This window comes from Salvelinus fontinalis, chromosome 24, assembly GCF_029448725.1.
Source record: "Salvelinus fontinalis isolate EN_2023a chromosome 24, ASM2944872v1, whole genome shotgun sequence".
NCBI classification, from domain to species: domain Eukaryota; kingdom Metazoa; phylum Chordata; class Actinopteri; order Salmoniformes; family Salmonidae; genus Salvelinus; species Salvelinus fontinalis.
The window spans coordinates 23,353,030-23,376,873 of NC_074688.1; the positions used below are offsets into that span (position 1 = coordinate 23,353,030).

At 42.5% G+C, this 23,844-nt stretch overlaps 1 protein-coding gene across 2 annotated transcripts; it reads right to left on the reverse strand.

The window, feature by feature from the left end:
- Positions 1–872: 872 nt before the first annotated feature.
- Positions 873–22,872, reverse strand: LOC129822181 (protein Smaug homolog 2-like). Of its 2 annotated transcripts, none has more exons than XM_055880241.1 (13): positions 22,159–22,872; positions 15,745–16,220; positions 15,092–15,568; positions 14,592–14,822; positions 12,999–13,108; positions 12,586–12,672; positions 12,013–12,292; positions 7,004–7,089; positions 6,582–6,697; positions 6,204–6,402; positions 5,629–5,755; positions 4,606–4,689; positions 873–4,381 (listed from the first exon to the last, which is right to left on the reverse strand). In XM_055880241.1, the coding sequence occupies exons 2-13, from the start codon at positions 15,938–15,940 to the stop codon at positions 4,353–4,355; spliced, it is 2,022 nt and encodes a 673-aa protein (XP_055736216.1). In that variant the 5' UTR covers positions 15,941–16,220; positions 22,159–22,872; the 3' UTR covers positions 873–4,352. The 2 variants fall into 2 exon arrangements, with proteins under 2 accessions (XP_055736216.1, XP_055736215.1); XM_055880240.1 differs by having other exon boundaries at positions 12,978–13,108.
- Positions 22,873–23,844: the final 972 nt, after the last annotated feature.

Genomic DNA, 23,844 nt, shown 5'->3' on the forward strand with positions numbered 1-23,844 from the left:
ATTGTCCATTTGGAAGACCCATTTACGACCAAGCTTTAACTTCCTGACTGATGTCTTTGAGATGTTGCTTCAATATATCCACATAATTTTCCTCCCTCATGATGCCATCTATTTTGTGAAGTGCACCAGTCCCTCCTGTAGCAAAGCACACTCACAACATGATGCTGCCACCCCCGTGCTTCACGGTTGGGATGGTGTTCTTCAGCTTGCAAGCAACCCCCTTTTTCCTCCAAACATAACGATGGTCATTATGGCCAAACAGTTCTATTTTTGTTTCATCAGACCAGAGGACATTTCTCCAAAAAGTACGATCTTCGTCCCCATGTGCAGTTGCAAACCGTAGTCAGGCTTTTTTATGCCGGTTTTGGACCAGTGGCTTCTTCCTTGCTGAGCTGCCTCTCAGGTTATGTCAATATAGGACTCGTTTTACTGTGGATATAGATACTTTTGTACCTGTTTCCTCCAGCATCTTCACAAGGTCCTTTGCTGTTGTTCTGGGATTGATTTTCACTTTTAACACCAAAGTACATTCATCTATAAGACAGAACGCGTCTCCTTCCTGAGCGGTATGATGGCTGCGTGGTCCCATGGTGTTTATACTTGCAAACTATTGTTTGTACAGATGAACATGGTACCTTCAGGCGTTTGGAAATTGCTCCTAAGGATGGACCAGATTTGTGGAGGTCTACATTTTTTGAGGTCTTGGCTGATTTCTTTTGATACAGTTTAAGAAATTTGTGGAGTGGTTGAAAAATGAATTTTAATGACTCTGACCTAAGTGTATGTAAACTTCAACTGTATGTGTAATATATATATATATACACACACACACAACTGTGAATAAAAGAAAACACTGATACCACAAACATGAGTCACGTAGCAAAAAAATGTAACTCCTTTATTTGGACTGTCTATCTGATCAATGCTGTATTTCAGATTATTCAAACAATGTGTGACAGTAAAAAAGTAGAGTGTGTAAGCATGGGATGCAAACTGTTCATCCATAAAACATTAGAAAAATGTTTGGAGAGTCAGAATTAAATATATATTGTACAAGACAGAGACGCAAAAAAAAGCCTACAACGTACTGCTTATTTATTATGCCAGGCGGGGACATTGACCACATCTGAAAGACCACTGGAGAGAAGGAGTCTCATGTATGACAGGCTGGCTATGTACCTCATAATTCTGCTTGGCATGTGAAAATAAAGCCAGACTCATGAAGTGCACTTTCTAACCCATTTCACTGGAATGTAAACATGGGGTAAACATATTCCTTGGCCAGTTGTTAGTGTTAGGCTAGACTCAAACTCACATATTATGGCTCAGATTGGCCATTTCATCCCTCTCTGCATCCCAAACCCCTGGCATGAACAGACTCAATTTAGCCTGGCCTAAAGAACTAAGCCTTTTCTACAAGTGGACTGGCTACCTCCTACATGGAGGACTTACTTCAGGTGCCATTGTATGCATTGAGAGAAATTACAACCTGAGCCATATTACATGTCATGCTAGTAAAAATGTATTCTCAGTTTAATAGCTTAGATTGAGATCATTAGTTGCCTATCTGAATCTGAAATTTGTGAACATTTTTTAAACCATTCGACTCTCTTAGTGAGCATGAATCTATTCATAAAGTCAGATCTATCCAAGAGCCAGCTCAGAGGAAAACCATGACGACTAGGACACTACTCTGGCTCAATAGCCAATCAGAGAGAGGAAGCTGTCACTGCATTTCAGGTGATATCAACGGTCTATCAGCCTGCTGCATCTGACAGTTCAAACACACAAGGCCAGGCAATGTCAGTCTTCTCTTGTCACTCAAAAACTTCAGGAGCACAGAGCAGAGGGTACAACAACATACCCTCATACAGGTCTCACTCACTAGACAGTATCTAGTCTAGTGAGAATGATGATTACAGCAAGTAGATAAGCAGCTGAGGTGGTAAAAGGCATCTGTCATTCTCTACCCAGCTAGCTCACGTGTTAGAAGGCTTAGCTACGCGCTTTAGGCCTTACATACTGAAGAGACAGTATATTAATGAGCACGGAAGTGCCAACAGTCATTTTCAGACCCATAATTACACATCACAGAACATGAAATGGGCACTCCCAGAGGGAGGTAAACAGTGCTATTAGGAGGTATCAACATTGAACTCCAGTCCCATCATCTCTGCTCTCTGGAGGATTTGTAGACATTGAGCACTACTTTGACTGTGCAAACACTGCCCACTCGCAATATCTACAATAATCGTTCAATAAGTGTGGGGGAAAACATGCAATTATAGGAAAAATGGACAAGTTATTAATATTAAGGGAGAGTAGTAAAAAAAGTTGAAAAGTCAAGCTTGTAAATAACCATGTTTACTAAAGAAACAGACCAGCCATGGCTCTGCAGAAATAAAATGCGAATGGATATCCCTGCCTCGTGATGCAACCAAAAGGTGATCCAAACGTTAAGTCCATATACATACATGCACCTCCGCTCTGCCACATTCAAAGACAGAGGTTGTATAGGAGTTTCTGATTCAACACTGATACCACTAAATAAATGTTAGGGTTTTACAATTGGAACACAAAGAGATCCAAACAGGACATATTTCAAGCACCTTAAAAAGTTAGCCAGAATAGATTCTTACCCTACGCTTTCTTACAGCTGCACTGGGGTCGGACAGGCTTCCTGTTTAGATTAAGACACTGCAGAGCCGGTGTGAGATGTTGCTCGGAAAACGTACCTCAATCCAGGGATGAGAAATGCGTTGTACACCGGATTGTCCCATTATCCCAACTGTTACACCGAGAATATTGAACGACTGCTAGTTTCGTCCTCGTGGTAAGTAGCAGAAGCCACAGCAGCCATTTTGGAATGGCAGTGTCAGCCAATCAGCTCCATTGTTGTTCAACGCGACATGCCAGTCCATAATGGCTGTTGTGGCTACTGAGGGTGAAAACAGCAGTTTACTTAAAAACTATCAGTCGTTCAATATTCTACAAACGCATTTCTCATCCCTGGATTGAGGTACGTTCCCCCGAGCCATAGCTCACGACGTTTCCGCCATGTCTTAATCTGTAATCTTAAACTGTAAGTAAGCGTAGGGTAGAATCTATTCTGGCTACTTAAAAATTATGATTCATCAAATCTCTACACTGGCCATGTTGAGTAGAGGGCAGGGTGAGGAGGTGGGTACTGGTTCATTCTGAGAGGCAGAGACAGCGCTTCCTTTGCATTTTTCAGAGCCAATCATAAATGGGACCTCAGGGTAGAAACGGAATTCATTAAGGTTCCTCACAAAGCATAACATAGTGAGGTAACTACTTGAAAACAGATGCACCAACAGCTCCCCTCTTGGAATAGTTTTTTCCATTTTCTTTACCAATGCAATTTCTCACTCAGGCCCCACATAGAACAAACCTCATCAACCCTTATTCAATCCTGTGGGGTTTGCCTCGGCGCTTAACTTGCAAATGAGATTCATCATCATTTTTGTAGTAGGGAACAAAATATCAATGCAGACAAGTTCCAGCCGACGCGTTACCTTCAAACCGCCATTCTTTTAACAATTACCATGCATACTGTCACATTGGCCACTCCAAAAATCATTCTAGCATAGGGATTCACAGAGAGCCCTTTTCTTTGGCCTAGTAGAGGTGGAAAGGTGTCAGAGCCGGTAATACCCATGTTGGGGGTAAACCCATGCTGGGTACGTGAGGGGAATGAGCCAGGGTGTTGGGTGTCTCTACGTATAGGGCCTAACTAGCTCTGGCTGTAGCTGGGTAGGGTGGTTGTGTAGACAGCTGTAGTTGTGTTTTAGGATCAGAACAGCGCTACAGGCTGGTCGTGTGTGATTAATCGCTGTTCTAGTTCCCAATTCCACAGAGTGTGTGGGAGGCCAAGTGCCTTACTCCTGGTCGGGAGACCCTGGCGGTACAGTTACAGTATCTGGGGGTGAGAGGCGTGGCTCTGCGTGTTTCTGGGAGGAAAAGGGGAGAAACATGTAAGATAGAACACCCTTAGGACAGCACCAATCCTCCATTTTCCTCTCAAATCTCAACAATCTGAGCCTCATTCTGCTCGTTTTAATGTCACAGTCCTGCAGAAGACATTGAGCATGTTGCACAAGTAACCTCTTCTCCCTCCTGTAATATAATAGTCATCTGTATTCCATTTATAATAAACTTAGTTAAGTATAATAAAGTAGAAAAATATCAGAGAACATATACAGTTGTCGTTTTGTAGTGACCATTTTGCTTTGTTTTTTAAGCATATATTTTTGTGCTGGGCAAGAGAAACTGAACAGGCCTCAGTTGAAGTGAAGTGTCGGTTTGGTTTCTTCTTTTCACTGCTTTTATTTTCAAATTGTTGATGTTCGGTCAATTCCATCTACAGGAAGAAGGATTGGGAAGAAATGTATAATAAATACAACATTTATTATTTTTTCATTTTGATTTCATTTCGTAAATTTATTCCACTCTCTGCCAAATACAAATTAAACTATTCAACAACATCAGAAAATTCCAGTTAACCTAAATGTGGTTTTAAATATCAGTGTCATAACACTTCCAAGAAGTTGGATGTGGGAGTGCAAGGCGTGTGTTTTGACTCACCTCCTAAGGCATGCTCTGTCATACTGAGGCACAGTGACTCCAGCGTGGGGTTGATCTCCAGGTCTGCACCTGGAACTTGGCATTCTGGGAGACGAGACACAGGTCACTCAGTTATCCCGCTTGTGTGTGTACTATATCTGGACCATAAATCACACTTTAAAAAACTGACAGATGCATTAGATATGGAGCCGTGTGAATGTGGTTTGTAGGGCGATGTGTGTGGGATGTGTAAGCTGCCGTAAAATTGGGTTTAGACGGCTATGTGGGTGAAATGCATAAAGACCATGTATGATTGGGTTTGGAAGGAGATATCGCTGGGATATAAAAGGAAATGTGAATGAAGGTTGTAGTGAGACATGCATGTATAAAAAGACAGTGGGAATAGAGATTGAAGCAAGGTGTGGATGGTATGTGTAAAAAGACAGTGGGAATAGAGATTGAAGCAAGGTGTGGATGGTATGTGTAAAAAGACAGTGGGAATAGAGATTGAAGCAAGGTGTGGATGGTATGTGTAAAAAGACAGTGGGAATAGAGATTGGAGCAAGGTGTGGATGGTATGTGTAAAAAGACAGTGGGAATAGAGATTGAAGCAAGGTGTGGATGGTATGTGTAAAAAGACAGTGGGAATAGAGATTGAAGCAAGGTGTGGATGGTATGTGTAAAAAGACAGTGGGAATAGAGATTGGAGCAAGGTGTGGATGGTATGTGTAAAAAGACAGTGGGAATAGAGATTGGAGCAAGGTGTGGATGGTATGTGTAAAAAGACAGTAGGAATAGAGATTGGAGCAAGGTGTGGATGGTATGTGTAAAAAGACAGTGGGAATAGAGATTGGAGCAAGGTGTGGATGGTATGTGTAAAAAGACAGTAGGAATAGAGATTGGAGCAAGGTGTGGATGGTATGTGTAAAAAGACAGTGGGAATAGAGATTGGAGCAAGGTGTGGATGGTATGTGTAAGACAGTGTATATGATGTTTAGAAGAGGTTGGGGTAATATTTGGGGGAAGGGGGTGCTAGGATCCTACCTTGCTGCTGGAACAGGAGCATGGTTTGCGGGGAGGTGTGGACAGGGAGTGAGTGGGTCCGTTGCACGGAGCTGCGACTCTGGCTTGGCATGCTGTTGCTGCCCCCAGGGTTGGCAAACCACAGGTTCTACAAGGACAACAGAACATCTCTCATCACAAACATACCACTCATACTATATGTTCTACACCGTGTTAGTCTTCCCAGCACGATGACTACAAAGAGACTCTTCCAGCTGTGATAATGAACCAATGCATATCAAAATGCAGTGCCTAACCCACGTGTTGCCCTGGGTATTGCATTGATTAATCTGTCAGCACTTTCTGTGGTTGCACTTGTTAATCTGTCAAAACAAATGTTGTCTAAGGATAGTTCATCACCCTGTGGGTATAATAATGTGTAGATCAACAGAATAATGTTAAATCTAATGTTGGCTAACTAGCTGTAACCCTCAATGAAAAATATTTCTTAGAAAATAATTTCTTGTGAATGAATCTGACTTTCCTATAAATGAACTTCAGTGGGTGTATCCCATGCCAACAGGCTATATGACATATGATCCCATCCTATGACTGACCTGTCTGCCCTGGCCTGGCAGTGTGGGGCTGGTGAGGGTGTGGCGTGGGGAGGCAACCCCGATGCCACCTGGACTCAGGAGCCCCATGCGCCCGGCAGGGAGACGAGGGGGCATCTGGAATGCCCTCTGCCCCCTACGTGCCAGACCCCCAGCACTCACAGAGCCTGCTGTGGGGAGGGAGTTGGAACCATATGCCCAGCTAGAGGAGGCAGAGAGAACAGTCGTCAGACAGAGCCCTGGGGGAAATCCAGCTAGAGGAGGCAGAGAGAGAGAACCTGGACAAACTGCATACTAAAGTAGCAGAGAGAGCATGGCACAAAAACTCAGCTGCCATGACAGGAGAGTGATAGATCAAAATGAGAAGTTCAGTGGTCTTACCCTTTCTGTCGGTACACAGGCATGTCCAGCATGGCTTTCCTTGGGAACAAGCGGAGCAGCTTGAGAACCTGCTGCTTCCAGGAGACCAGCCTCTTCCTCTGAGTCTCTGTGAAAGCCTGAGAGACAAGAGAAAATGGTAAGAGACAGAGAGATAGTGAGAGAGAGGGTGAGAGATGGTGAGCGAGAGAGAGAGGTAAAAGAGGGAGAGGTAAGAGAGAGGGAGCGGTAGAGAGAGCACATAGCAGCAAAAAACAAAACAAAAAACCCATTCCATTACTTTCTTAGTGCAGTGAAAGTTATCTTTACAAGATACCATTGAGAGGAGCATTATGCAGCCTTGTCACATTTTAAACCACCAGCTGGCTGAATGTGAAAAAGTTTAAATGTATTTATTTTATAGATGTGGTTTTGCGCGGTCTCACCTCATGTGTCAGACATTTCTCAATGAGCTGCAGGTAACAGCTGATATTCTCTTCGTCCGGCCTGGACACCAGTAGCTGAGTGCACACTGCAACACATGGACAGATAGGAGGTTCACACAATGCTACACAACACCAACACACACAAACACTCCAAAACTCAATCCAAACAAAACACACATCAACCAAGATTTGTCCAAATGCACGATATACAGTGCATTCGGAAAGTATTCAGACTCCTTGACTTTTTCCACATTTTGTTACGTTACAGCCTTATTCTAAAATAGCTTACATGTTTCCCCCCTCAATCTAAACAAAATACCCCATAATGACAGAGCAAAAACAGGTTTAGAAATTTTAGCAAAATTGTGATATTATATATATTACCTTTACATATAGTTGAAGTAGGAAGTTTACATACACTTAGGTTGGAGTCAATAAAACTTGTTTTTCAACCACTCCACAAATTTATTGTTAACGAACTATAGTTTTGGCAAGTCGGTTAGGACATCTACTTTGTGCATGACAAGTCATTTTCAAACAATTGTTTACAGACAAATTATTTCACTGTATCACAATTCCAGGGGGTTAGAAGAAATAGAACTAGAGCAGAATACACTAAGTTGACTGTGCCTTTAAACAGCTTGGAAAATTCCAGAAAAGGATGTCATGGCTTTAGAAGCTTCTGATAAGCTAATTGACATAATTTGAGTCAATTGGAGGTGAACCTGTGGATGATTTCAAGGCCTACCTTCAAACTCAGTGCCTCTTTGCTTGACATCATGGGAAAATCAAAAGAAATCAGCCAAGACCTCAGAAAAAAACATTGTAGAACTCCACAAGTCTGGTTCATCCTTGGGAGCAATTTCCAAACGCCTGAAGGTACCATGTTCATCTGTACAAACAATAGCGTGCAAGTATAAACACCATGGCATCACGTAGCCGTCACACCGCTCAGGAAGGAGACGCCTTCTGTCTCCTAGAGATGAACGTACTGTGGTGCGAAAAGTGAAAATCAATCCCAGAACAACAGCAAAAGACCTTGTGACAATGCTGGAGGGAACCGGTACAAAAGTATCTATATCCACAGTAAAACGGGTCCTATATCGACATAAGCTGAAAGGCTGCTCAGCAAGGAAGAAGCCACTGCTCCAAAACCGCCATAAAAAAGCCAGACTACGGTTTGAAACTGCACATGGGGATGAAGATTGTACTTTTTGAAGAAATGTCCTCTGGTCTGATGAAACAAAAATAGAACTGTTTGGTCATAATGACCATCGTTATGTTTGGAGGAAAAAGGGGAGACTTGCAAGCCGAGGAATACCCTCCCAACCGTGAAGCACGGGGGTTGCAGCATCATGTTGTGGGGGTGCTTTGCTGCAGGAGGGACTGGTACACATCACAAAATAGATGGCATCATGGGGAAAGAAAATTATGTGGATATATTGAAGAAACACCTCAAGACATGACTCAGGAAGTTAAAGCTTGGTTGCAAATAGGTCTTCCAAATGGACAATGACCTCAAGCATACTCACAAAATGATGGCAAAATGGCTTAAGGACAACAAAGTCAAGGTATAGGGGTGGCCATCACAAAGCTCTGAACTCAATCCTATAGAAGATTTGCGGGTAGAACTGAAAAAGCACTTGTGAGCAAGGAGGCCTACAAACCAGACTCAGTTACACCAGCTCTATCAGGAGGAATGGGCCAAAATTCACCCAACTTACTGTGGGAAGCTTGTGGAAAGCTACCCGAAACATCTGATCGAAGTAAACAATTTAAAGGCAATGCTACCAAAGACTAATTGAGTGTATGTAAACTTCTGAACCACTGGGAATGTGATGAAATAAATAAAAGCTGAAATAAATCATTCTCTCTACTATTATTCTGACATTTCACATTCTTAAAATAATGTGGTGATCCTAGCTGACCTAAGACATGGAATTTTTACTAGGATTAAATGACAGGAAGTGTGAAAACTGAGTTTAAATGTATTTGGGCAAGGTGTATGTAAACTTCCGACTTCAACTGTAAGTAGTCAGACCCTTTCCTCAGTACTTTGTTGAAGCACCTTTGGCAGCAATTACAGCCTCGAGTCTTCTTGGGTATGACGCTACAAGCTTGGCACACCTGTATTTGGGGAGTTTCTTCCATTCTTCTCTGGAGATCCTCTCAAGCTCTGTCAGGTTGGACGGGAAGCTTGCTGCAAAGCTATTTTCAGGTCTCTCCAGAGATGTTCGATCGGGTACAAGTCCGGTTTCTGGCTGGGCCACTCAAGGACATTCAGAGACTTGTCCCGAAGCCACTCCTGCGTTGTCTTGGCTGTGTGCTTAGGGTTGTTGTCCTGTTGGAAGGTGAACCTTCGACCCAGTCTGAGGTCTTGAGCGCTCTGGATCAGGTTTTCATCAAGGATCTCTGTACTTTGCTCCGTTCATCTTTCCCCTCAATCCTGACTAGTCTCCCAGTCCCTGCCACAGAAAAACATTGCCACAGCATGATGCAGCCACCACCATGCTTCACCATAGGGATGGTGCCTGGTTTCCTCCAGATGTGACACGTGGCATTCAGGACAAAGAGTTCAATCTTGGTTTCATCAGACTAGAGTATCTTGTTTCTCATGGTCAGAGTCCTGTAGGTGCCTTTTGGCAAACTCAAAGCGGGCTGTCATGTGCCTTTTACTGAGGAGTGGCTTCCGTCTGGCCACTCAACCATAAAGGCCTGATTGGTGGAGTGGTGCAGAGATGGTTGTCCTTTTGGAAAGTTCTCCCATCTCAACAGAGGAGCTCTGTCAAACTGACCATCGGGTTCTTGGTCACCTCCCTGACCAAGGCCCTTCTCCCCCGATTGCTCAGTTTGGCCAGGCTGCCAGTTCTAGGAAGAGTCTTGGTTGTTCTACACTTCTTCCATTTAAGAATGATGGAAGCCAATGTGTTCTTGGGGACCTTCAATGCTGCAGACATTTTTTGGAACCCTTCTCCAGATCTGTGCCTCAAAACAATCCTGTCTCAGAGCTCTATTGACAATTCAACCTCATGGCTTAGTTTTTGCTCTGACATGCACTCTCAACTGTGGGACCTTATATAGACAGGTGTGTGCCTTTCCAAATCATGTTCAATCAATTAAATTTACCATAGGTCGACTGCAATCAAGCTGTAGAAACATCAAGGATGATCAATGGCAACAGGATGCACCTGAGCTCAATTTCGACTCTCATAACAAAGGGTCTGAATACTTAAAAAAAACATATACCTTATTTATATATATTTTTTTATACATTTGCTAAAACTTATAAAAAACTATTTTCGCTTTGGGGTATTGTGTGTAGATTGATGAGGAACATTTTTATTTAATCAATTTTAGAATATGGATGTAACGTAACAAAATGTTGAACAGTCAAGGTGTCTGAATACTTTCTGAATGCACTGTACAGTCGTGGGAAAAGTTGAGAATGACACCAATATTAATTTTCAAAGTCTGCTGCCTCAGTTTGTATGATGGCAATTTGCATATACTCTAGAATGTTATGAAGAGTGATCAGATGAATTGCAATTAATTGCAAAGTCCCTCTTTGTCATGCAAATGAACTGAATCCCAAAACAACATTTCCACTGCATTTCAGCCCTGCCACAAAAGGACCAGCTGACATCATGTCAGTGATTCTCTCGTTAACACAGGTGTGAGTGTTGACGAGGACAAGGCTGGAGATCACTCTGTCATGCTGATTGGGTTTGAATAACAGACTGGAAGCTTCAAAAAGGAGGGTGGTGCTTGGAATCATTGTTCTTCCTCTGTCAACCATGGTTACCTGCAAGGAAACACGTGCCGTCATCATTGCTTTGAACAAAAAGGGCTTCACAGGCAAGGATATTGCTGCCAGTAAGATTGCACCTAAACCAACTATTTATCGGATCATCAAGAACTTCAAGGAGAGCGGTTCAATTGTTGTGAAGAAGGCTTCAGGGCGCCCAAGAAAGTCCAGCAAGCACCAGGACCATCTCCTAAAGTTGATTCAGCTGCGGGATCGGGGCACCACCAGTACAGAGCTTGCTCAGGAGTGGCAGCAGGCAGGTGTGAGTGCATCTGCACGCACAGTGAGGCGAAGACTTTTGGAGGATGGCCTGGTGTCAGGAAGGGCAGCAAAGAAGCCACGTATCTCCAGGAAAAACACCAGGGACAGACTGATATTATGCAAAAGGTACAGGGATTGGACTGCTGAGGACTGGGCTAAAGTCATTTACTCTGATGAATCTCCTTTCCGATTGTTCGGGGCATCCGGAAAAAAGCTTGTCCGGAGAAGACAAGGTGAGCGCTACTATCAGTCCTGTGTCATGCCAACAGTAAAGCATCCTGGGACCATTCATGTGTGGGGTTGCTTCTCAGCCAAGGGAGTGGGCTCACTCACAATTTTGCCTAAGAACACAGCCATGAATAAAGAATGGTACCAACACATCCTCCGAGAGCAACTTCTCCCAACCATCCAGGAACAGTTTGGTGACGAACAATGCCTTTTCCAGCATGATGGAGCACCTTGCCATAAGGCAAAAGTGATAACTAAGTGGCTCGGGGAACAAAACATCGATATTTTGGGTCCATGGCCAGGAAACTCCCCAGACCTTAATCCCATTGAGAACTTGTGCTCAATCCTCAAGAGGCAGGTGGAAAAACAAAACCCCACAAATTCTGACAAACTCCCAGCATTGATTATGCAAGAATGGGCTGCCATCAGTCAGGATGTGGCCCAGAAGTTAATTGACAGCAGAGGTCTTGAAAAAGAAGGGTCAACACTGTAAATATTGACTCTTTGCATCAACTTCATGTAATTGTCAATAAAAGCCTTTGACACTTATGAAATGCTTGTAATTATACTTCAGTATCCATAGTAACATCTGACGAAAATATCTAAAGACACTGAAGCAGCAAACGTCGTGGAAATTAATATTTGTGTCATTCTCTAAACTTTTGGCCACGACTGTACATGTACTCAGCCCTGTAAAAGCCTTGCCCTCTCTTACCTTTACCCATGACACGCGTGAACTGGCCAGCAATGTCGCCGTCTGAGATGGGTGTGGCTGAGGACTCTCCGTCGCAGGGAGGGGTGTGGTGGTGCTGGAAGCCCTCCTGGGCCAGGTCCTTGTCCTCCCCAAGGTTGGTGTGGTCTGAGGGGGATCCACTCCCCTCCATATCTCTGTGGGAAACACTGGGAGGGCTGTAGCTGTAGACCTTGATAGGGGTGATGATAATCTGCTGTAGTTCCTGTAGGGCGTTACGCAGGTTGCCCCCCTCCAATATATCCTGTTGGATCAATCATAGCATTATCTTATTAGCAAAGCGGTCTTGAAGTGTGACAAGAAATTTTCGCGGAACTTGCTGGTTAACTTTTAATTGAAAGAAAATGTGTATCATATCTAAAATATTGGTTATTATTGTGGATATGTTCATTCACAGTTAATTGGATTTCTCCATATAAGCCACAGGGATCCAAATGGAAACTAACAGTTAAGTTGTTCAGAACAGCATGCCTATCATGAGATAAAAATGAATCTGAAATGCTTTTAAAATAATAGTGATGACAGCATGTGGTTTACCTTCTCTAAAGACTTGAGAACGCTTGGCCTCTCTCGTAGCTTCTGGACACTCAGGGCTATCTTGTGCCGCGCACCTTTGGTCACATTCTGGAAGAAGACGGAAGACGGCGAAGAGTTAACAAAAGGAGGAATCATTGCTCACAGAAACATGGACATACAGATATCCAGTTACTAAACAACACTTCTGATTTCCATCTGATCATTAAAGCTACGGAGCAGAGCAAAGACGTTTATCTGTGCTGGGGAGGCTGTGTATAACTGTAGGGTACAGCGATGATTAATTTCATTGCTCATTGAGGTATCACTATGCTGGACAAAAAGCTGGCCGTATCTATGCAACACTGATGAGGAGGGCAGGGGAAAGAGAGGACTAACGAGAGAAGCTGACCAACCTGTGACAAACGATGACAAACCTGTGACTCCAGGTGGTGCTCTGTCAGAATCATCATCTCCTCATAAGTCATCTGGGAGAAAAGTGCTGCGTACTTATGAAGACGGAGGCTCTTCAGCCACATGGGCACATCTGAAACAGAAAGTAGAAAAACAACATGCTCAGAAGTTGTTATTCTTCTCCTGCTGAGTCCTTGTAACTCTAGTCCATGAACAATGAGAAGGATAGAACTCTAACTAATATTATACAACAGGTGGGTCTAATCCTGAATGCTGATTGGTTAAAACCGCATTCCAGACGGTGTCTATTCCACAAGTCGCCACCGGCTAAAATCTATGACATCAAAATACCTATTTACTCTGTTCCACCTGACTAATCCACTGTGTCATCAGCCCAGCCAGGCAATTTAGAAACTTGATCTCCACTATAAAAAGCATCAAGACCTTATCTCACATTTCTTTAAGACTAACATGTAGTTTTCCACAGCGGAGATTTGTATAAACCTTGCTGTCTGTCGGTCTCTCCGACATTTGCAACATTGTTTCAATATTCAAATTGAATCTCCTGTTGTCCCATAGCAATGAACGAGTCGGGAGTCAACGAGACAGACAGGCAGGCAGAGTTTCTCAGCCAGTCGAAATTATGAATTAGCTGGCATCATTTTTATGGATATATACAAAAAAAGGTCAATTGAAAAAAGGTAAAACAAAACGCAGCTAATTTGCAGTCTTTCCAGATTCCGTTTTAAGTGATTGTGTTACTGTAGCTGTGTTGTTGGCTAGCTCCTCTGAACAACAGTGTCCTGACGAATGAGCACATTTTCTATGCCAGGCGAAATTGCGCCTCATTAGCTCATTGTTATGGATGTATCCAAATAAATGCCACTATTAAACAGCTTAAACAAATGCAAATACTTTGCAGTTATTCTGCCTGACTACGTTAGCCATAGTTGGATAGCTAGCAAGCAAGGGATAAATACGTTGCCAGCCAGTATGGCAATGGAACATTTAGAACCAACGACTGGGTCGCGTCCATTGATACAGAACAAAAAGACTGAATGACTGGGTCGCGTCTTCAGCAACCATAGATTTGGGTTGGGACTATATATTGTGGAAGGATGAAAAATTATGAATAAATTAATCAAAATAATGTTTTTCATGAAAATATGTCAGTCATTATTTGAATATGTTGGTAACACGTTGTATAAAAGTGTTAATGCCCTTGAAGCCGGTGTTTGGAGACTAACAACACCTGTGCCAATATATCCTCCAAACACCGGCTTCTCAGGTATTATCACTTAAATAGATACTGCTCTGGAATGCTTGACGTATCCGTGCAGTGCATGTCAAAATAAACACTTCAGATCTATTAGTTGGAGAACGCTGTCCTACTTAATTTTCATGGACATCTGGAGCACACGCAAACAAAAAAAACTGAAACACGACGGGAGACAAAAAAAATAACATCCCACTGACTGGGCAATTCAACCATCGCCAAGTGCAGTCGCCGTTGGCATGTCATGGCTTTTGCCAGAGTGAAATACCAACAACAATGTGACCAACCCTGGCCTGTTGTTGGCTTTGAATCCCTGGCGTATTATGGTTGACCTCCTGACCTTTCATGCCACTGCCATCCTCCTGGAAGGTGTTTCTGGAGCCCTGGTCCTCAGTCTGCTCGCTGCCTGAGGATGCCACACTACTCTGGGGGGACAGGGGGGCGTGGTCAAAGGCCGTTCGCCCACCCAGGTCATCCTGGTTCAGCCAATCTGCGCCACAGACCTGGGTACTGGAGGGGATTAGGGACGAGGACCTCTTCAGAGGACTGGGCTGGCCCATCTGACCCATGCCTGGCAGGGGACACAGTAGGGTCAGGATGTTAGAGACAATCACAGTAAATCATCCCTTTAATGAAGGCTAGGCCTAAACAGAGAGACTTTAGATGTGACAATCAGTACAAAGATCACAGACTAAATAGTTGATGAATAGCATGATTACATAACCACATGAAGAAAAGGTTGTATTGTATCTCGGTTATGTTTAGCATATTCCTATTCCCTGCAACAACACGTCCTTGCTCTCCCGCAGTCTGTCTTGGTAGGAGATGTGAGCCACTGACCTGCGTTGTTGCTGTTGATGGGCGAGGGCATCCCACCTTGGAATGACATGTGTCCGTTCTGCCCTGCAGGGGAGGAGCTAGAGGAGGGGGGCTTGTCCAGCCAGCCATGGCCAGGGTCCAGGACCTCTGCGGAGCCCGGCCACTCATCTGAGCCCTGGCGGGGGTGGTAGGGGCCAGAGGGGGGCCGGGAGGGCGCTGGGTAGCCGCTGGAGAGGTGCTCCTCCAGGTGGTTGAGCCACATGGCCAGAGAGGTGCGGTCGTCCAGGGTGGTGGCCGGGTGGATGAGGGCGTAGGACAGCAGCTGTCTGCTCTCTTCCACAAACAGACTGCTCTCGATGGTGTGACTCAGCACCTTCTGCAGCAGCTTCATGTACTCACACTTGGCCTCGCTGTTGCGGGGCTGCAGCAGGGGTAGGTGGGACAGCAGCAGGGACACCGCCTTTTCCATGGGCTCCAGGTGCCACTGGCTCACAATGTCTGGAGAGATGAAGGACAGAGGGGCAATTGTTTACAAGTAAAATACATTTTTACAGATTGTAGGTCTATCTGTTACATGGTTTTTACACCATAAGATAGGGTGTACCGGTAATACAATATGACTAATCCAATAGGGTTTCAAATGTGTTCTTCAGAAATCTGCAGTTATTAGCTACCTGCATTATTGGCCTCAGCCTCCAGGATGTGGATCTCAGTGCAGTCTGCCAGCCAGTGCTCCAGGCAGATGTGCAGGAAGCGGGCCTGGGTACGAGATGCTCTCTTCAGCAGGGACAACAGCGCCACCGTCTGCTCACACTCGTTCCAGCCCTTGAACCAGTCAGTCAGGATGCCCACCTGGTCTCGGAACATCATGGCGCGTTCCCAACGGGAAGGGGGCGGAAATATGTGGGTGGGGGTTAGGGGGAAGACTGCTTGCTCGCACACAGGTTCACTCTGGCCCCGCTCAACGGCTGCTTTTACACAACAGTCCTGGGATCCCCTCAAAGTAGAGCGAGGGGCCCTCACATGGTTCAGGTGCAGGAGATGGGGGTGCTGAGGGGAGGGCTGGGAGAGGGTGTTTTAAATCCAGCTGGTTGTGTCTTAGACAGGAGGGTACTCTCTCAGGTGCATCAGTATCAGCATCATCCAAATCCTAACAAATCAACGGAAAGGAAAACTACTTAAGATACATTGAACAAAAATATAAACATGTAAAATGTTGGTCCCATGTTTCATGAGCTGAAATAAAAGATCCCAGAAATTGTTCATACTCACAAAAAGAGTATTTCTCTCAGATTGTGCACAAATTTCTTTACATTCCTGTTAGTGAGCATTTGTCCTTTGCCAACATAATCCACCCACCTGACAGGTGTGGCATATCAAGAAGATGATTAAACAGCATGATCATTACACAGGTGCACCTTGTGCTGGGGAGAATGAAAGGCCACTAAAAATGTGCAGTTGTCACAACACAATGCCACAGATGTCTCAAGTTGATTGACATGCGGACTGCAGGAATGTCTACCAGCGCTGTTGGTGCCAGAGAATTTAATGTTAATTTCTCTACCATAAGCCGCCTCCAACGTTGTTTTAGAGAATTTGGCAGTACGTCCAACCAGCCTCACAACTGCAGACCACATGTATGGTGTCTTGTGGGCAAGCGGTTTGCTGATGTCAACATTGTGAACAGAGTGCCTCGTGGTGGTGGGGTTATGGTATGGGCTGGCATTAGCTAAGGACAATGAACATAATGCTAAAAGAATACAGTAATGAGATCCTGATGCCCATTTTATTTTTAAAAGGTATCTGTGACCAACAGATGCCCAGCTAAATTGGCAGTCATGTGAAATCCATAGATTAGAGCCTAGTAATTGTATTTCAATTAACTGATTTCCTCATATGAACTGTAACTCAGTAAAATCTTAGAAGTTGCATGTTGCGTTTCTATTTTTGTTCAGTATAATTTAACTAGGAATTTGATGCTAGTACTGAACCCTGATCATGACGATGAAATCCCAATACCAGAAATGATGTTCATGCAATAAATTGAACTAACCAATATCAACATGGTGGCATGACTACCACAGACCACAGGCTTAAGTCAGGGCATTCTACAAAACACATTTTTTGTGGTTATTTCAATATACTGTGGCTCCAATATAATAACCATAATGTGAGATAAACAAACTTACAACAGGGGCCAATCACAATAATCTGACACTGACCACGTTTCCATCCAGTTTCAGAAATGTTGACAGAATGTTTGTTCGGCATGGGTAGGATCTTTCTGTGTCAGTAAAATTAATGGGACAAATTGCTGTGGAAACTATTTATTGCGCATATGTTGATTGAACAACCATGTCGAGGTATATTTGCAGTCACACGATGCTTTGTTGTGTGGTCTTCCCACTACTAATTAAAAAAGCATTCAGTTAATTAGGCTATAAGATGCAATAAGTTATAATGAACTTAACAGGGTGGTGAAAGTGCACGGTGGTGAGCTTGACGCTCCTTTTCAATAAATATTGAGGGTCTTCATTTGTACACTACCGGTCCAAAGTTTTAGAACTACTCATTCAAGGGTTTTTCTTTATTTTTACTATTTTCTACATTATATAATAACAGTGAAGACATCAAAACTATGAAATAACACATATGTAATCATGTAGTAACCAAAAAAAAAGTGTTAAATCAAATTATATTTTATATTTGAGATACTTTAAAGTAGCCACCCTTTGCCTTGATGACAGCTTTGCACACTCTTGGCATTCTCTCAACCAGCCTCATGAGGTGGTCACCTGGAATGCATTTCAATTAACAGGTGTGCCTTGTTCAAAGTTAATTTGTGGAATTTCTTTCTTTCTTAATGCATTTGAACCAATCAGTTGTGTTGTGACAAGGCAGGAGTGGTATACAGAAGATAGCCCTATTTGGTAAAATACCAAGTCCATATTATGGCAAGTACAGCTCAAATAAGCAAAGAGAAATGACATTCCATCATTACTTTAAGACATGAAGGTTAGTCAATCTGTAAAATTTCATGAACTTTGAAAGTTTCTTCAAATGCAATCGCAAAAACCATCAAGCGCTATGATAAAACTGGCTCTCACGAAGACCACCATAGGAATGGAAGACCCAGGGTTAACTCTGCTGCAGAGGATAAGTTCATTAGAGATGCCAGCCTCAGAAACTTCAGCCCAAATAAATGCTTCACAGAGTTCAAGTAACAGACGCATCTCAACATCAATTGTTCAGAGAAGACTGTGTGAATCAGGCCTTCATGGTCAAATTACTGCAAAGAAACCACTACTAAAGGACACCAATAATAAGAAGAGACTTGCTTGGGCCAAGAAACATGAGCAATGAACATTAGACGGGTGGAAATTTGTTCAAATTTGAGATTTTTGGTTCCAACTACCGTGTCTTTCTAAAACGCATGTGGGTGAACGGATAATCTCCGCATGTGTATTTCCCACCATAAAGCATGGAGGCGGTCTTACGGTGTGGGGGTGCTTTGCTCGTGACACTGTCTTTGTTTAATTTCGAATTCAAGGCACACTTAACCAGCATGGCTACCACAGCATTCTGCAGCGATACGGCATCCCAGCTGATTTGGGCTTAGTGGGACTATCATTTGTTTTTCAACAGAACATTGACCCAACACACCTCCAGGCTGGGTAAGAGCTATTTTACCGAGAAGGAGAGTGATTGAGTGTTGCATCAGATGATCTGGCCTCAACAATCCTCCGACCTCAACCAAATTGAGATGGTTTGGGATGAGTCGGAACGCAGAGTGAAGGAAAAGCAGCCAACAAGTGCTCAGCATATGTGGGAACCCTGTTGGAAAAGCATTCCAGGTGAAGCTGGTTGAGAGAATGCCAAGAGTGTGCAAAGCTGTCATCAAGGCAAAGTGTGGCTATTTGAAGAATCTCAAACATATTTTGATTTGTTTAAAACCTTTTTGCTTACTACATGATTTCATAGTTTTGATGTCTTCACTATTTTTCTACAATGTAGAAAATACTAAAAATAAAGAAAACCCCTTGAATGAGTAGGTGTTCTAAAACTTTTGACCGGTAGTGTATGCTGTGAAATAATGATCGGCGCTTAGCTACCAATTAACAAATAAGAATGATATTGCTCATATCCCTCTCATAATATAACCTAACCAGTTCAATTTATCAGCAAACTGTTGTTAAGAAAGCATGCACGGAAACAAGTTTGGGCAAATTTGCCATTTATCGTTACAGTTTGCTTGTGTGACAAACTTTTTAAAATTATTATTACTTAAAATAAACCATTGATAGAGTGTAAAATGCAATGGAAAAACATTAAATGTATGTTTTTTATTTTATTTTATTCAGCACATGAGAATTTTTGCACAAAAGTGTTCATGTGCACTAAGTCATCACGCACAGCCTTTCATCCACAAGTCAGTTTTGATGGAAACAAACTGGTGGGAAAAAGTGCATATTTTTATGCATAATTTATAATATTTGCATGAAAATCTGTCACAAATTGGATGGAAGCCTAGCTACTGTTCACTTTAAAATGTATGTCAAACAAAAAACAATGATTGCAAAGTAAAACAAACCATCCAACTACTTTTAACAATTTCAACAGAACATTTTACTAAAACACATTTACTTGAAGAATAGAATTAACAAGTTAACAGTTAACAAATTTTGCATATGCACGGTTGTTCATCAAAAGAAATTGCGGCCCTCGTGACAGTGAAGATAAAAAAATGAAGAAGTTGAAAAGTACATTTCCTGCAATTCTGTACATTTTTCCATGGAGCATAGAGAAAAAGATGCCATTTTAAAGCACGTTTGTTGCAATCCTACACATTTTGCCATGGGGCACAAAGAAGGTTTAGCAATTTTATAATGTATAACTCGTGTCATGCAATTCTACTTATTTTGCCTCAGGGCAGAGAGAAAAATGTGCAGTTGTACAACTAACTCACTGCAATTCTAAACATGTTGCCATGGGGTGGAGGCAAATGTTTGCTGTTTTTAATATGATAACTAATGGGCCTTACCCCGGTCGGTATTTCGACAACGCTTACTACAAATTTAGATAGCTAGCCGCTTGACTGAATTACCAAGCTACAAACATTTTGTTGACATCGGCGGGCTAATTGAGTGACTGCTGACGCACAACCAAATTTCAAAATTGCACCTTGTGCATTATATTATTCTTCCAACAGTAAGTTGAGACCCCGACTGAGTAACTAACTTTTTTTTAATTTAATTGTAATTTTTTTATTATTGGTCTGCAGGCCGACAAACAGGGGGGGGGGGGCATGCGCACCAGTTGCCCATCCCTAATCTAGGCTACACGTGTGCTCTAGGCAACAGCTCGCCGAAGGCGCTATTAGCTAGAGTGCACGTGCCAATACCAGAGTGGGCACATGCTATATAAAGCATAACAAATTTATGAGGAAAATAATCAGTAGAGTTGAAAATATGATGGAAACCCATTTATCTTGTATTTTTTATTCCTTACATGAAAAAAAAAATACCTTTTGTGGTAAAATTATGTGCACTACCTCATCACGTACTGCTTTTAATCTGCAACAAGTCAATTTGATGGAAACATCTCTGGTAAAATGTGCATATAGTTTTAATGCTCATTTTAGAATATTCACATGAAACCTTTGCCAATTGGATGGAAACCTAGCTAGTGTAACTCTGTTACGGTGGAATTGCCAGAATAAAGATGGTCTCTGTACAACAAGCTAATATTTAGGCCAGCTAATCATAATGCAGGATAATCAGCTTCATGGTGCAGTGAAAGTAGAGCACATTATTGCCAGCATCATCAACACAGAGAACTTCCATGCAGTATGCATGCACATTTCTATTGACCATTCAGCCAACATCTGTGAATGTTTGAAAAAGCCCACATCTAGGCCTAACTGCCCAGTCAATGCATGAGTTTGTTTGACTTGAAGCAAAAAACAAAGACTACATTATCTCCATGCAATCTACATGGCTGTCATGTATTCTTAGAACAATAAATACAATGTGATGACTTGCAATACAGCTTGTTACAAGGTAAAGTAATGGTGTCACAGGTTGCCAATAGGCCATGACATGATCAATCAAATCTGAAACAGTCATCCAACCCTCCCAGTATTGCAATGACCACCTGAGTTGTGGGTATAGAACTTGCAATGCCTAGTTATGTTTCATTTACATAAATAGAACCAACCTGGCCTCATAGGCTAGACGTAACATAGTAAATGTAAATCTGGGCACTCAAACTAGCATAATATGTTATGTTTGGTATGGTTACACAACACAGATGTTAACTTATGGTAAAAACGAAAGTAGGGTGGTGGTCGTGGGGAGGGCGTATAACGAGAACGTCTAGAAACCCAAAGGTTGCGAGTTGGAATTTATTCTCGGACAACTAAGTAACTTTTCAAAAAATTGCTTTTTAGCTAATTTAGCTAACCCTGCCCCTAACCTTAACCCTTTAACCTAACTCCTAAACTTAACCCTAACCCCTAGCTAACGTTAGCCACCTAACCAGAATTCATAACATATTGTACGTTTTTGCGAATTCGTAACGTATATATACGAATTGTAATTCGTAACGTATCATACGAAATAACTGTTGGATATCCACAAATTAATACATACCATACAAAACGTGACATATCATACTAAATGGAGTGTCTCTGATTTACGTACAGAATAATACGAAACGCTCTGAGACCAGCCAGATAGATATTTGTCCAAGTTTTAAAAAACAGAACGTAACATTAGTAGCTAAATTCTGGACAGGATGGTATGGATTAGTAGTAACTAGCTAACAAATAGGAGGGGTATGTTATTCTAACTAGGCTAACTTTCGCGTAAAACAGTCCAGAAACAAGGGCCTATCTACAGAGCTAACGTTACTCATCTACGTTAGCTAGTTTGTTGGTAGACGTAGCAAGTTTGCCAGTAACTATGTCAAACGTAGCTAGCTAACGTTAACTCGCAGCCTTACCTATGCAAGTTAGGTTGCTAGCTACGTTTGACCAGGTCATACATGTAGTTAGCTAAGCTAGTTGGTCAGAAAACGTAAAAACAAACCTGTGTGACAACGGTGACGTTTCCAGGGAACGGCTGTTGCCAGGGTGGATTTGATGGGCTAGGGGGCAGTTAGCTAGCTAAAAACTAGCATCAGGCCTTCACCGTGTAAATTGGTGAGGGATTCAGGAATGGTAACGTTACTGTTTTTTCAGTAGCGACGTTGCTGTTGGAATGTCTCTCTATTTTTCATCTCGTTAAACGACATTTGAGTCCTCGTGTGGCAAAGGTCCTCCATGGTCCATTTAGCAAAAAACACGTCAGATTACATACATTATATCCACATCCCACTCTCCAACCTCTAGCGGTTGGTTTGTTTACCTTCTTTGTAAATTGTCACTTGTTAGCTAGCTAACGTAGCAGGCAGCTATTGCTTCATTTATAAACGCTGGATGAGACGAAGATTTCGATCCAACAGTTGTCGTTGGTTGCTTTGAAAATAATGATTTTCTGATTATTTCAAAGATAACATTTAAAACAGTCTAGCTATGTACAACATGTTTATTTGAACACAGAGAATAGGGAAAGTACGCTTGGCTCACTCTAGCTAGCCAACTTCGATTCAGAGTTGACGCAACGTCGGAGACCAACGTAATGGCGTTTGGGCGGGGTAAACAAAGAGAAAAGTTCCCCATCTAGTGGATTAAACGCAAACACCCACACCACTACTAAACTGAATTTGATCGATATGATCACAGAGTATCCATTATATTGACCAGATACTCAAGTAGCCACTCTAACAATGGAAATAAATGTCTTAAAAAATGGAAGGCACCGGGAGGAGGCAAGATCAGGTGGGACGATTCTAGCCAATGAGAGGGCAGACGCGTGTGAACAACAGCCACAACTCCGATATAAAGTGTTTTTTCTCAAAGTTGCCGGCATATCACGTGTCCTACTTATATCAGTACAGTTGTAACAACCTAAGCATTACGAAACTTATATTTGATCAAATAAGCCACACGTAGCAAATAAACCATGCAATGTTTGTTGCCCAAATTCAACACCCTCATGACCACATACAAAAACACCACCTGCGGGACAAGAGAGATTTTGGGCCCATTATCCCTCTCGCTTCTTCTCTTCCTCTTTGATATGATGCACAGCTGCTGTCAAACCAAGCACCCTGTTCATTCAAATTCAACTCCTTGGTCTCAAACATATTTGGATTGATTGCATTTGATCTGTTAGATTAACGTTTGAGGAATGAAGATAGACATGACAAAGGACACAGACATTGCCTTGGCAAATTTGCCGTTTCTTGAAATAAAGGCTGAAAACACCAATGTAGAATTAATCACAATATCAAAGAATGCTCAGCTTTCTCTGACTGCACCCATTAGACAAATGTGAAAAGAGAATATCACTTTGTTATTTTATCTTGTTGCAACACTAAGTATTCTGGTTATTTTTTATTTAACCTTTATTTAACTAGGCAAGTCAGTTAAGAACACATTTTTATTTACAGTGATGGCCTAGGAACAGTGGGTTAACTGCCTTGTTCAGGGGCAAAACGACAGACTTTTACCTTGTCAGCTAAGGGATTTGATCTAACAACCTGATTACAAGCCCAACGCTCTAACCACTAGGCTACCTGCCGCCCTGTATACAACATTGTATTATTAAAAAGGCACAATTTGCTGTCGGATACAGCGACAAAGGATTGCAGATAGAACTAACGATATCCCT

What these genes read in the sequence shown, in the direction of transcription:
- LOC129822181 (XM_055880240.1), bottom strand. Translation starts at nt 15,940, where the DNA reads ATGATGTTCCGAGACCAGGTGGGCATCCTGACTGACTGGTTCAAGGGC. An exon ending in CACGCGTGTCATGGGTAAAG is followed by an intron (nt 7,090 to 12,012) that starts GTAAGAGAGGGC and finishes CATGTGTTGCAG; the next exon opens with TGTGCACTCAGCTACTGGTG. An exon ending in GACAGAGCATGCCTTAGGAG is followed by an intron (nt 4,382 to 4,605) that starts GTGAGTCAAAAC and finishes TTCTTCCTGTAG; the next exon opens with ATGGAATTGACCGAACATCA.